The following is a 15365-nucleotide window of genomic DNA, read 5'->3' on the forward strand; positions in this document are numbered from 1 at the left end:
GTATGGGGAATTCATTTGAGTTGTTTTTTTTTTTTTTTTGTCTTGTGAATAGAACTGGGACAATAATGTAATTATCACAAACAGTATGAACATATCTACTAATGGCTGCATTTACAGGATAACATGATTTTGTAAATGATTTATTTTACTTTATTAGAAATAACGTTTCTGATTATGTCCAAATGCTGTGCCAAGATATACAATCACTGTCTATGTATACAATGATGTTTGTGATTTTATTCACATTTCCTAGAGATATCCATTGCTGCCAGGAAAAGAAAAGAAAGAAAGAAAGAACATTTTTAAGATTTTTAAATCTTGGTTTTTAGTAGTTGTAATATATTTTATGGAATATATTTGTTTGTTCAGCTGTTATTTATTATGTGCATTACGTGTCCTTGTGGTGTTTTTTTATTTTTTATTTTATTTTTTTAAATACTGCGTCAAAACACTTTGCTGTCGCAACATTTTGGGTTAATATAATTTGTTCCCGTTTTTTTTTTCTTCTGGTTAATATGTACATCTTTAACGGGTCAGTGGCCTCAGATGACTTTTATTTTGAAGTGTCTGCAGTAGCAGGTCAAAGAATTGAAAGGGGCTTTTATGCAGCAGAAGCAGGTTGATCCGTCTCAGCCCTGCCTCTCACAGGCTCGCTGACCGAACTGGAGCTTATTAAGGTAATAATAACTTCATCAAATACTCTCTAACGTGTGCTAGACGATTAGAGTAGCACTAATAAAACTCATTTAATGCATGCACGTGAATGTCACGCGTTAATTTTGATGCACGACTTCGATATTTATATATAGATGCTCCATTATCAGACACACAGGCCATTAGTCTTTCAGATATTAAAATCATCTCCTATAAAACACTGCATGCTGCTCTTATGAGTGCTTAAAAAGCAGCTTTTGATTGTTGTGCAATTGAAGATCGGAGCTGAGGAGTCTGTGAAATGGAGGTCAGGCGATAAGCCGTATATCTCCTCTCCAGCAGCACTACAGTAATCCTTCCTCAGCACTCCTCTATCGGTGCAGGACTCTTCTTCAATCACTTCTGCACAAGCTTTACATTCACACACGAAAAACACCATATGATTGCTCATCCCTGCTATCTCATGTAGACATTTCAGTTTAGAATTTTCTGATTTAAAAAAAAAAAAAAAAAAAATTTACGTATCGCATAAATGTATTAGTTGTAATTAGTATTATCAAGTCAACAACGAAACACACACTTTGAGTTTTTCAGTGGTCAGTCACTACGTAGAACCCAATGAAAATGACCCTTGACCACAAGCCTGCATAATCAAACTTAACGTGGATGTTTTCCAATCAAAATCATTCATCCTAAATTAAATGTTTAAAAGAAAATCTGTTTCTGTTAGTGAAACGGTTTATCATTGTGTCTGAATGGAACATATTACAATTACAGTTTAATATTTGGAATATTTAAATAGTTTTGCTATGTTTAAGTGATAAATATTGAAATATTGCGAAATATTTCACTATTCCAAATAATGTAAATATTTTTCATGTTTTATAAATGCATTTGAATAAATTGTGTTATTGAATATTTGGTAACACTTCACAATGGTTAAAACGAATAATGAGCTGCACGTATACAGCATTTATTAATCTTTGGTAATGTTAATTTCAACATTTACTAATACTTTATTAAAATCTTGTTATAATTAGGCTAGTTAATGCACTGTGAATTATATTTTATTAATTAACATTAACAAAGATAACTAATACTGTAACAAATGTATTTCTCATGGTTAGTTCAACCTTATCGTAAAGTGTTACAGAATATTTAAATAATCAGTTTTGAATTATTATTATTCTTGTACTTGCTTTTTTTTTTTGACTAGCGATCTATAAGCCTAAGCCTGTGTATGCCAAAATGTTTTCCGTCATGTTAATCTTCCCATTGTATAATATGGGTATTTATGTTGTTGTCATTTGAATGTGATCCACTGCATTGATCCTGATGTATTGATTTGATATAGGATGGCTGAACCGCCTCGGTCATGTGACTGTTTTGTATCTCTGCCTCCGGGTTCAAAAGAAGATTACGTGATATTTGGTAAGAACTCTGACCGGCCAAGAGATGAGGTGCAGGAGGTGGTGTGTTACCCTTCGTCCTCACACACTCCTGGCTCTACACTGGAGGTGAATTGACTTTTCAAGTTAATTACGTTTCATCAAAATGCGTAATATTTAGTTTCAAACTCTTTGTGAATATTTCACCATTTGCGGTGTCATATTTGCTCCCTAAATATGTGATAGATTATTAACTGGTGATTCTCTTTTCCATATAGTGCACATACATTTCTATCCCTCAAGTAGAGCACACTCATGCAGTTGTGCTGAGCAGACCGGCCTGGCTGTGGGGGGCTGAGATGGGCGCTAATGAACACGGGGTGTGTATTGGGAACGAGGCGGTCTGGACCAAGGAGCCTGTGAATCCAGAAGAAGCTCTGCTGGGAATGGACCTGGTTCGGTGAGCCTAAAACAAACATCTTTTATAGTTTTCTAGCCTTAAAATTGATTGGCCAGCTATATATATATGTATGTACTGTATGTTGTGTGTGCTCAGGCTGGGTCTGGAGCGTGGGGAGAGTGCACGGGACGCTCTGAATGTGATCACAGGTCTGCTGGAGCAGTACGGTCAGGGCGGAGGCTGTCGGGAAACTGCAGAACCCTTTAGTTACCACAACACCTTCTTACTAGTGGACCGACTCGAAGCCTGGGTGCTAGAGACTGCTGGGAAACTGTGGGCGGCACAGAAAGTCACAGGTGAGGGAGAGAGATGATTAATGGTCAGTGGTGAGTGATTCTAAATATTCAAAAAAGTCATTCAAATAAATTCAGTAATATATTTGATTAGTAATGTTCCTTTGTTTTAACATTTTCAAAATCTTAAAGGGGTCATGAACTGGATTTTTACATTTTATTATATTGTTGTCTGAGGTCAACTTATGACGTTCGCTTGGTTTTTACATTCAAAAACATTAAAATTGATAAGTAATAGGCTATTTTGTACCCTAGTTTTAAGCCCAGCTGAAAAACGCTCGGTTTTTATGGGCGTCTCGCACTGAAGACTTGGAAGTAAACACCCACTGCTGTGAGTGGATAACAGTTTTGCATAATAATGAGTTTTGACTCACTTGTCGATGCACTTGGGGGAAATTGTTTTGAAAACGTCCAATGTTGTAAAATGGCGACCGGAATGATTCGACCCAGAGTCCGTGTGTTGCACAATTCCTGTCAGATCCAATATAGACTGCACAGCACCATTCTTTACTCTTAATCGGTTTGCAAATTCAGTCTTGTTTAGAAAACAATCCTCAGTGAAATGAAGCGAACAGACGGACGATGTTTTACCTCATCAGCTGGAACGTCATTAAAAATAAAGTTTATCCATGCAGTCCTATTGGAATCCAGAGGAAGCTTATGCAGCGACTGTCTTCTTCCACAACCAGACACTGCACAATATTCTGTATTGCTCGGTAGCTCGATCCGTTATTTAGATGCGTGAATCGGTAGGCGGGGCTAAACCGGTCGTGTTGAAGTAGGCATCGATCTTCTTCTGCGGGGGTGGTGTTTTATCCTCTTTGACGTCATAGTTCCCCACTTTGAAAAACGAGTCTTTTGCTGAGGCTGGTGTCAATAAAAGCTTTTATTGGACTAACAAGGACGTTTTCAGTTCTGAAACTTACAGGATATTCTTATAATATGATGACCTCTTAATGTCAAAAGCTCAAGGAAAATTTGATTTCTCCGTTCATTGAATCCCAGATTTCCAATGTGGCTGTTTTTTTTTTTTTTTTTTTTAAATTTTGTATCAGGATGATAAATCTCTAAGAAAAGTCTCCTTTCTAAATAATCCGTTTCTAAAAATAAACGGGATGTAATTGGTTTTGCCAGAGGGAGTGAAGAACATCTCTAACCAGCTGACGATAGGCACGGAGATCTCAACGGAGCATCCGGATCTGCGCGGTACGGCCCAGGCTCAGGGCTGGTGGAGCGGTGAGGGCGAGTTCAGCTTCACCTCCGTCTTCAGTCCTGACAACCCCCCCGCCAGGATGGAAATGGCCAAGCAGCGCTATATGGGCGGCACAGCCCTGCTCCAGCAGCACGACGGTACGTTTGCTTTCCCCTGGCATCGGGACTGAGGGGCAGTGGGGTTGCGTTTACAACAGGAAATGCTGTTCGAGTGTTTGAAGAGTTTGTGCATGTGTTGAATACCGTCATCTACACTGAACTTACAGTCGCTGTATTTCTTTTTTTTTTTAGCAATTATTAGTGGAAGCATGGACACAACTAAATAATTATTATGCCTGATTTAATTATAATATTTTGACTTCTTTTCAATTTATATTTATTTATAATGTTTTATTATAAAGGGTATTTGTGGTGTATGTATGAATTATCGTAGCGTTTATATTGAATCATGTGACAAGTACTACCGTATTTTTTACCGCTATTTTAAATTGTAACACTGTATTACTATTTTTACTGTATTTTTCTTAAAATAAATACAGCTACGATTAAAAGAGATATAAAAGATATATATATATATATATATATATATATATATATATTAAACATTAAAAAAACTATCTTGCTGACCCTAATCTTTTGAACGGTAGTGTATGTATGCCATTTGCAGTATAACACACCTAACTGTTCAATTTATACTTAAGTATACTTATGTTTATAAATGTCTTGAAATTGCACGCACACACGCACACTTTCCTCCTGTCCTGACCCCTGTCGCTCTGCACAGGCTCGATGACGGCAGAGGTGATGATGAGCATCCTGAGGGACAAGGCCAGCGGGATCTGTATGGACTCTGAGGGCTTCCGTACAACAGGCAGTATGGTGTCCATCCTCCCACGCAACCCAGAAGTGCCCTGCGTTCACTTCCTCACTGCTACACCCGACCCCTCCAGGTGTGGCCCCGGACGATCAAGGAGGACAGCTCCTAAAATCTGTACCCGACCCGATTCGATCCGAGTCACTTCTTTGTTCTTACCCGAACTACACATCCACATAAAAAACCCAAGACAAACCCGATAAAATTAAACACAATTCATTCTCCGATTCTTCTTCGTAATTTCTACATTAGCTACGTTTTTAACCTACGTATGTTGCCAGATGAACCCATGTAGCCAATACTTGATACTTGTCAAAAATATCCTGTCCGTGGATTTTCGCAAATTGTTTTGTTTGAGAAGAAAACAAGAAAATATACAGTTTATTTTTGGTTTCATTTTGATTATTTTTGGCATCAGCTGCATTTAAATGGCTTTCTGTAATCCATCAGGCAACAGTACATCATTTCGAAGAATTATTTAATATTGTTTTTAATAATAAAATATTGTAAAATGGCCGAAACGAATAGTGGAAGTTTGGCATATTTAAAATAACTTCTATTTGGTAAAATAAAAGCACATTTATTTGAAATTACCTTAAGCTGCTAATATCAGATCTGACCCATGCAGTAGCACCTCATTGCAGTACACAAGATCCAGGGGGCGGAGTCGGATCCAGATCTGAGGGGTGGAGTTGGGTAGGTTTAGAGGTGGGGTTAGCATTCAGGGGGTGGAGCTGGGTAGGTTTAGGGGTGGGGTTTAGGAATCAGGGGTGGAGCTTGGTAGGTTTATGGGTGGGGTTTATGAATCAGGGGGTGGAGCTTGGTAGGTTTATGGGTGGGGTTAGGGATCAGGGGGTGGGGCTTGGTAGGTTTATGGGTGGGGTTAGGGATCAGGGGGTGGGGCTTGGTAGGTTTAGGGGTGGGTTTAGAGATCAGGGGGTGGAGCTGGGTAGGTTTATGGGTGGGGTTAGGAATCAGGGGGTGGAGCTTGGTAGGTTTATGGGTGGGGTTAGGGTTCAGGGGGCGGAGCTGTGTAGGTTTATGGGTGGGTTTAGGGATCAGGGGGTGGAGGTGGATAGGTTTAGGTATATGTAAGGTGGGAGGACTTGGATCTGGATCCGACTCCTCCCTGTGGATTTCATGTTCTGTAGTGAGGACCATCTCGACCCATGTCCAAGACACTCTTCAAAGTTTTGGACCCGAACCCACTTGGGTCTCTCAGGTTTTCGGATCCAAGTGGAACTCTGAAGGCCTAGTGCAGTGTTTCCCAACCCTGTTCCTGGCGGCACACCAACACTGCGCATATTCTTTGTCTCACTTATCAAACACACCTGATTCAACTCATGGACTCATTCAACTCAGGAACAGGGTTGGGAAACACTGCTCTAGTGGACGCATCACACTTCTCCTTCTCTTGCAGATCTGTATTCAAGCCTTTCATCTTCACGGAGAGCATGAGGACCGTCAGCATGGTGATGTCTCCGCAGTACGGCCCCGACGATCCTGTCAGGACAAAGCCTCGATTCCAGCACCAGGTGGACCGCAAACACGAGCTGTACAAAGCCCACCAGACGGCACTGACCAGTCCTGTAAGTCTGAGAAAGAAAGAAACAATACTTGCTAAAATGTGTTTTTGGTTTGTTTATTGCACTTTTTGGACATTCATGGCACTTTTCCATTAGACAGTACCAGCTCGACTCGGCCCGCCTTTGTTTGGTTTTCCACTGTGTAAAAGTTGTACCTGTTTTTTCCGTTTAGGCATGCATGCTCGGTCTTGCTCATTCACTCTAGATTCCGGGAGATTTTAACTCATTTTAAAACCGAAATCGTGACACCCTTAGTTTGTATCCAAATTTAATATTTTTTTAATATATACAATGGAAGTCAATGGCGTCCATCAACTGTTTGGTTACTGACATTCTTCAAAATATCTATTTTTGTGTTCAACAGAGGATATATATATATATAAATATGCATAGATGCATTTCTTAAGAACATCAAAAAATGTAGGATGTTGGAAAATAACATTGTCCTTTCTGTTAACCAAATGCTTTTTAATCTTCACTATTGCTTCAATGCAAATGAACAAGCGCGCCATTATTTGTTGCTCAGTGACGGGCATGTTCAAGTAAGCCAGACATGTGCAGATTTGGCTTACATGAACTTCCCCAGCAAACTAAGTGAGCATAACAGATGCAAAATTGGCTAGTGATTTGACAGCCACATTGATTTTTACCTGCTTTTGGTGGGTTGGCAGGTTTTCATTTTAAACCCTGGTGATAAAAATCTAATTGATACATTTGCTGACATTTATATGGTCAAAAATGAACTGTATTTTTGCTCAGTTTGAGCCTATGAACAAAACATTTTAAAAATCAAGTCTATGGAAAGTCTGCATAATGATATAAAAACAAGTGTGTATGTGTATGTGTGTGTGTCTCCAGGATGCTGGAGTCTCTCTACAGGAGACTATGAGATACCTGGAGTCTCAATGTCTTGAGGAAATCGAGGCCATGCTGAAGGGGGAGATACAGGGCCAGGAGCTCGGGGATCTGTTCTTCGACTGCGTGGACGCTGAGATCAAATTCTACCAGTGAGACAGAGAAGGTAAACCGACAATTGTCACACATCTGACCAGAGTCTTCATGTGTCTGATATTGCCTCTAACTTGTGGCTGTTTTGCAGTTATCGTTGTGAATATCACTAGTGCTTGCTGATCTGCCTGGAGGGAGAGAGAGAGAGAGAGAGAGAGAGAGAGACAGTCCAGAGCGCACAGGTTCCTGCCTGCTCAAATCCTGCTCTCCTAGTTCCCCTGATGCCATGCCAAACTAATTGTGACGTCCATGCCACACTAACTGTAACTTAAAAAACACACACTAGATGTTCATGTGAGTGGATCACCATAATCATGTGTAATTGTCACACAGGGCGGTCATATACGCATCACATTAACCAGTTTGTGATAGTTTACTAAGGTGTGTATGTGCTGTGGGTAGATGTGTGAGAGATGACGAGATGTTAGTGTAACACTTCTCATTCCTGTAAGAGACGGGCTCAGCTACCAGACTGACCCTCTGAGGAGAAACACAATAAAATATCAATGATTCAAAACGTCTGGCATCTTTATTTGTACTGAAGAGGTTTCTGGAGGAGAGGAGGACCGCTGTAAATATTTCAGTTGCCCATTGATTTCTTATTGCAGTCTACCTTAGTACTAGTTCTTGCACATCTTAAACCCTCTCCGTAACATTTCTTCTGTATCTACTTTCAAGACCCAGCTAAAAACATATCTGTTTGATATTTATTTTCGATAATGTGGCTGCATGTGGACTTGTGCGTTTGTGATATATGTGCGTTCAGTTGTACAAGCTTGAGCTATGGAAAAGAGCTAAATAAATAAAACTTCTTAATATTCCATACATTATCAAAGCTTGGTAGAGAGATAATTATATTTTAAGACATTATTAGAAATATAATTCATTAATAGATTATAAATAATGTTATAAATGCGACACAAAATAATTTTCTGTGAGAAAGTCACGCTTTCGGCCTGGAAGCCAAAAATAATCGCTTAAATTATTATTCTTTTCACTTTTGGTCTGAAATTGTCTTTACATGTGCTATAAATATAACCTCCTTTTTTTATTAAAAAGAAAAACAAAGCCCAGCCCCGGTGAGAAAATGTAAAGCAAAAGTAACGTAGCCTGATGCATTATGCTCCGTGAAAAAGTATTAGCTTACTAAGATATCACAAACATGCTAATCCTCTAATAAAGCAGAAGAATTAAACTTCCAATAGGAACTTTGTGATCTTGAATGAGAAGAGGAAATTTCAAATGACAGAAGTATAAATGTATGATCACAAACAGAGAAGGCAAAATTTTAATAACATTTGGAGTCAACAAAAACCCAGAAGTTTATCTGGTAACACTTTAGAATACTGTATCTTACTTACTGCATAACTAATAAGGAATTAATGAAGAACTAATAGGTAATTCTTTATTAACACTTGAGTCACTACTGTTAACTACTAAGGAAGATATGTTAACTAATCAGTATGTAATATAATTTTATGATTCTGTTAAGTATCAGTTAGTTAATCAATAGCTAATGAATTCTGTCATACCTCCTGAAGAACTACTATTAATTATCTATTAATTAAGGTTCAAGAAAAATAACTATGATGTAACTACTAATTAACAGTCATACACAGTAGTCAGTTTGTCATTCTTCAGCACTAATAAGAAAAATAAGTGCAGACCTTTACCTATAGGCTATGATCTGCAAATAAGCAAAAACATCTCATGTATATTACACCTTATTATTATACTTAGTTCTTATACATTTTAAACTTCTTTTGCACCATTCAAGTTCTGGCAATATTGCGGTCGCCACATACACTGAGCCTGGGTTCTCCCAAGGTTTTTTTCTCCATTCTGTCTCCTGATGGAGTTTTGGTTCCTTGCCACTGTTGCCTTTTTCACTTCTCTTCGCCTTTGTCGCAAGTAACTGTTGTGTATTTTACAACGGTTTAGATGATTACGTTAATATATATAGGCTAATATTTTTTTATTTACAGTAAGTTTGATTTGAGTCAGAAGTATGTGGTAATTCTTTATTAATTACTAATGGGTTCCCTATATTGTCACTTTAGAATACTGTTCCAGGTTCTAAGTAATTCCTGAAGGATTATCTAATAATTATTTATTAATTACTAATAAGTTCCTTATATTTTTACTTTAGAAGACTGTTTCAGGTTATAAGTAGCCTAATTCCTAGATAATTAATTTGATAATTATTTATTAATTACTAATGGGTTCCCTGTATTGTCACTTTAGAATACTGTTCCAGGTTCTAAGTAATTCCTGAAGAACTATTTAAAAGTTATTTATTAATTACTAATAAGTTCCTTATATTTTCACTTTAGAAGACTGTTTCAGGTTATAAGTAGCCTAATTCCTAGATAATTAATTTGATAATTATTTATTAATTACTAATGGGTTCCCTATATTTTCACTTTAGAATACTGTTCCAGCTTCTAAGTAATTCCTGCAGAATTATTTGATACTTATTTATTAATTACTAATAAGTTCTCTATATTTTCAGTTTCCCTCAGTCGTTGCCTCAAATACATGAATTTACTCAGTGGCATTCTATGCTGAGGAAAACAGACACACACAGTACTGTATATAAAATATACAAATAATCTGAGGTTAGTTTTGTATGACTGTTCAGTAGTTACTTCTTAGTTATTTTTCTTGAACCTTAATTAGTAGATAATTAATAGTAGTTCTTCAGGAGGTATGACAGAATTCATTAGTTATTGATTAACTAACTGATACTTAACACAATCATAAAATTATATTACATACTGATTAGTTAACACATCTTCCTTAGTAGTTAACAGTAGTGAAGAAGTAGTTAATGAAGAATTACCTATTAGTTCGTCAATAATTCCTTATTAATTCTGCAGTAAGTAAGATACAGTATTCTAAAGTGTTACCGTTTATCTTTGATTTCAGTGGACCAGAGTTACTAGACCAGTAAACCACAAATTTCGATTTTTATTTATTTATTTATTGCCTCAAAATGTCAATTAGTGCAAATTGCCCATCATACTATGGCTGTGTTTGAAATCGCTTTATAGGCCACTATTTGCATTTCGCAAAATTGTTATTTTGGGATTTTTTTTTTAAAAGGGGATTAAAATGCCTGCTTTAAAATGTTCAAATTGTAAACTTATTTTCTTGGTATTATTAGGCTACACAAGATCAAAAACACTGATGCCTACAGTAATTTGTGTTCGACAAGTGGGGCTGTGCAAACCGCTAGTCCAATGTGGGTACATCGTAATATCATACAGCTATAAATTCCTTTTTTATTATTATTATTAAATCGTTTAACTAAGGTTAACTGTTAACTAACAGGCTAGTTTCCATGACAGAGCTATAATAAATATTTTCATTACTACTGGAGCTACCAGTTTGCTAGGTTTCACTCGTTTTCATTCACTCCCTCCTCGGGTGGGGTGATGTAGGCAATAGTGGATGAGTAGCTTCCTCCTGCCAGTGAGTGGCGCTGTGACAAACACCCTCCTCTTGGCACTGTCTCTTCTCTCACACACTCACATCCGCAACAAATATGGCAGACGAGTTGGATGTTGTTGACATCGAGGGGGATGAATGTGATGAACGAGTCGGGTAGGAGTTTATTCTGTCTTACCCAGCCGTCTGGGCAATGTTGTGGAGTGTGTGCGTTGATATATTTGTGTAATGGATGAGCAGAATTGAGACTTGTGATTGAAAAGCGACAGACAGGGTGAATCAATGTGAGCTCCTCCTCTAGTTATGTGAACAGAGTTAACTTAGCAGTACTCTAACGTTATTTTAACATTCGCGCAAGGAAACGAGTTTAATGTAGGCGTTGAGCTTTAATTGTAAGATAGCACCATTGGTTCAGTAACGTTATGTACTTGGATGATCTATTCAGCGGTAACTGGAATGGCACGTCAGTGTGTTTGACACATCCTATAGGTATGTGGACAAAAAATTAAAACTCAACAAATAGACAAATGGATAGCATATGCGGAAAGACCTGGGTACCCCCTTTACAAAAAAAAAAAAAAAAAGGTAAATATGTCAAGTATGAAGAAAGTTACAACATTTTATAGTTCAGCAATCAGCGCCTATTTTTGTCTCATTTCTAAGGTGAAAACAATAGAATTTAGTGTGACCGAAAACAAGTTGTTTTTTCACAAAAATGCTCATAACTTTCTCAATATTCAAGATATCTTAATGAAATTTTCTGTGGAGATGGGTTTTATATAGTTATTTGGATCTAACGTGGGTTTCATGTAGTTATTTGGATCAATACTTGATTTTAACACACGTAAAGACTGATTTGGCCTATCTTTTATAGTATTTTTCTGACGAGCAGTTGTTGAAAATACAAATAATTGAATGGAAAACAACAATTCAAGGAAAATTATATATCCTTAATTTAAAAGATGGATTTTGGTCGATTCATGCTATTTCCAGTTGTGTAAGAATATAGAGTTAACAATACTAATGCTGGTGGAGGAAAGAAAGTGGAGGAGACCACACAAATGTTGAGTGTAGCCTACACGACGCGCTGCATTTTGACAGCTTTTCTGCAGGTAACGTTCAGTGGCAGTAGTCAAAAAAAAAAGAGGGGGAGTTTAAATGGCCACGAAATTTTGTACAGCACACCACAAACATATGTTCTTCATGTCTACCTTCCTCTGGAAAGTGTCCAAAGTGGGTAAAAATAATTTCTTGACAGTTGAATTCTTCTGTATTGTTTGAAATCGTCTTTCAGGAGGAAAATGCAGCCTGACTAGAAAAAATTTAAAACAAATATGCAGTCGAAAACGCTAACGATGTGATTGGCTAAAAATAATCAAGGATTCCCACAGCAAGTCAATGAAAACAGCGCATTTTAGGAGACCCGCTCAGAGTGATTCGGGAAAATCCGGCACAGAGATTTGGAACACAATGGCGGCCGCTATTTTGAAATGTCCACATACCTACATCCTACAGGAAGAAATGAGAATCAATACAATGTCAATGTTACAGTTTTTTTTTAAAAAGAGATTATTAAAACAAAATCGTTTAAACTCTTCCCTCAGTTTGTTAAAGTAAACACGTTACGTGTTCAGTAATACACTTATAATGGAAGTCTGTGGGTCAAGACTCTATATCAACTCAACACGTATACTTGTTAACATAAAACTACCGTGATAATATTATCTCTAGGTTTTTAACTTCTGTAATGAATTTTGCGCATGCCAGAAACGGGCTATAAAAATCCACTACAGGAATTACATATGTAAACGTCATGAGAATTTTTGCATAGAAGAAGAACCAAGCTTTTAAACCCTCTGTAATGCTGTACTACATAGAGAACTCCTGTACTCCTTTTTAAGTTTTTTTAAAACACAGCACCAGATTGCAGTTATGAGAGACAGGTATGTCATCAAATATGGGAGGGTAGGTACGTCATTGGGGTCATCAGGTGGGCACCCTTTTTCTCTAATGTTTCAACGTTGATGCAGTAGGGGTTCAATCTTCAACTGGCTGGCAGGAGCTGCCACTGGTAGGTCACGTGACCTGTGAATGGCCGTGATCAGGCACATTTGACTGGTTTAATCGGGATAAACGGCCCCAAAAATACCAATCATACACAAGAATAAAGGCATGACATTATATTCATAATAAGAAATTTTTTATTTCCTTTCAGCGAGAGTGTCAGGCAACGCATTATATTCGCTGGTCACCCGCAGCTGGCTGGATGAGCGTCCAGCAAGCGTCTGCAAGCTGCCAGTCGGATCACGGCCATTTGACTGGTTTAATCGCGACAACAGTACCCAAAACACCAATCATACACAAGAATAAAGGCATGACATTATATTCATAATAAGAATTTTTTTTTTATTTCCTTTCAGCGAGAGTGTCAGGCAACGCGTTATATTCGCTGATCACCCGCGGCTGACTGGATGAGCGTCCAGCAGCGTCTGTACTGCCAGTCGGATCACGGCCATTTGACTATTAAATTGGGATCCTACTAGGGCTGTCAACTTTAGTCGTTTAGTCGACTAATCGGTCGATGCCGTCGTGGTCGACTGACATTCTTATTGGTCGACCAGTTGCATTTTTTTTTTTTTTTTTTTACCAATAGAAGGAATTTTTCAATGACTTACTCCTTGATATTCATTTACAATCAGTTATTTATTACTGTATTCTAAATATAATTAGCCTATGTTTTGTCCCCAACTTTAAAATGCTTTAATTTAGGCTATTTTTGTAACTGCGCCACAGTTTAGCGCACACACATAATACACTCGGGAACCGCACCTGTGGCTGGCTGCGCTGCTGCTCGCGCTCGGTAAGGGATGCTGTATTCATTCTGTTAGAACGCTGCTTGTTTTGGCTTTAGTCGACAAAATGTCCAGGAAATATAAATCTTTTGTCTGGCTGCATTTTAAAACAAAGACGACAAGACTGTGGAGGGAGGTGATCGCGTTGCCATTATGAGCGCGCAAGTCGCGCGCCTACATTTAAAATCGAACTTGAGCGCGCAAAAGACGTGAGCAGCCTTTTAACGGCTATATCATGCTGACTCAATAGATTGTGTTTTCTTAATGTTTTCGTTTTTATTTGTACACTTGACGCATTTGAAAATAGCCTAAATAATGCAACAAAACGAAAATAAACCTATACGCGGTACAGCCTATTATAGGATTGTTTTTAAGTTATTTGGGTTTTTTTGAGTGTTGTTTAAAACGCCTTGATCGTCAGGACTAAAGTTAACCCATAGCTTTGAAAGTAAAGAAGAATATAAAGCCTGTATAAACGAGAGCTTTTGTTGGGATTTTTCATTATGTGGCAGATAGCCGTTATATTTTTTGCAGCGTGTGGTGGTGCGCGATTGGGACTGTACTATAGACCTAGGACAGAGCTCTTCACTTTTTGCAGTTAAAAAATCACTTAATTTTCAAAGAATTATATTATTATTATAGTTTTATTTATTTGTGATGTTTTTTCGTTGTTGTTTTATAAATGCTCAATGACAATTGTTTAAAAAATGTTTAATCAAAATATCACGTTTTTTTTTTTTTTTTTTTTTTTTTTAGTCGACTAATCGTCGAGCAGGACTCGACTTTGGTCGACTAAGGATTTCTTTGGTTGAATACAGCCCTAGATCCTACTACTAATAACAATAATTTCAACAGATAAATAATAAATGAGCTATAAAGGGAGGCACACAAAACACAAAAACTGTCAAAAATCAATGGTTTCTGAAACTTGCCAAAGGCAGATAGACAGACAACCACTGGCAGCTGCCAGCCAGCCACTGGCAGGTCACGTGAATTAATAACTGGTTTAATAACTGAAGATTGAACCCCCACTCCAGTAGGGGCTGACTGGCAGCTGCCAGTGGCAGGTCACGTGACCCGTCAGTGGCTGATTGGCAGCTGTCACTGGCAGCTCACCAGTGGCTCACCAGGTCCCCAGTCGCTGCCAGTGGCAGGTCCACTGGCAGGTCACCAGTCGCTGGCAGTGGCAGGTCACGTGATCCGTCAGTGGCTGACTGGCAGCTGTCACTGGCTGGCAGCTGTCACTGGTGACCTGCCAGTGGACCTGCCACTGGCAGCGACTGGGGACCTGACTGGCAGCTGTCACTGACTGGCAGCTGTCACTGGTGACCTGCCAGTGGACCTGCCACTGGCAGCGACTTGGGACCTGCCAGTGGCAGGTCACGTGACCTGTCGGTGGCTGACTGGCAGCTGTCACTGGCAGCTGCCAGTCAGCCACTGGCAGGTCACAGGAGCTGCCACTGGCAGGTCCCCAGTCGCTGCCAGTGGCAGGTCCACTGGCAGGTCACCAGTCGCTGCCAGTGGCAGGTCACGTGACCCGTCAGTGGCTGTCTGGCAGCTGTCACTGGCAGCTGCCAGTCAGCCACTG

General features: G+C 38.7%; 2 protein-coding genes across 2 annotated transcripts in view; both read left to right on the forward strand.

Moving 5' to 3' along the window:
- Positions 1-556: 556 nt before the first annotated feature.
- On the forward strand, positions 557-7992 carry scrn2 (secernin 2). Its single transcript, XM_039693038.2, has 9 exons — positions 557-677; positions 2009-2171; positions 2321-2502; positions 2599-2798; positions 3930-4145; positions 4792-4957; positions 6302-6470; positions 7326-7488; positions 7567-7992. Exons 2-8 carry the CDS (start codon positions 2010-2012, stop codon positions 7476-7478), a joined length of 1248 nt encoding a protein of 415 aa, XP_039548972.2. The 5' UTR covers positions 557-677; position 2009; the 3' UTR covers positions 7479-7488; positions 7567-7992.
- Positions 7993-10967: 2975 nt separating this feature from the next.
- The window catches only part of mysm1 (Myb-like, SWIRM and MPN domains 1), a 64643-nt gene continuing 60245 nt past the window's right edge, over positions 10968-15365 (forward strand). Inside the window, exon 1 of the mRNA XM_039692952.2 lies at positions 10968-11081. Within this exon, the coding sequence (XP_039548886.2) occupies positions 11023-11081 (59 nt within the window). The 5' untranslated portion in view covers positions 10968-11022. The remainder of the gene's footprint in view (positions 11082-15365) is intronic.

The sequence above is a fragment of the Pimephales promelas genome, chromosome 13 (assembly GCF_988280905.1).
Source record: "Pimephales promelas chromosome 13, fPimPro1.hap1.1, whole genome shotgun sequence".
NCBI lineage: Eukaryota > Metazoa > Chordata > Actinopteri > Cypriniformes > Leuciscidae > Pimephales > Pimephales promelas.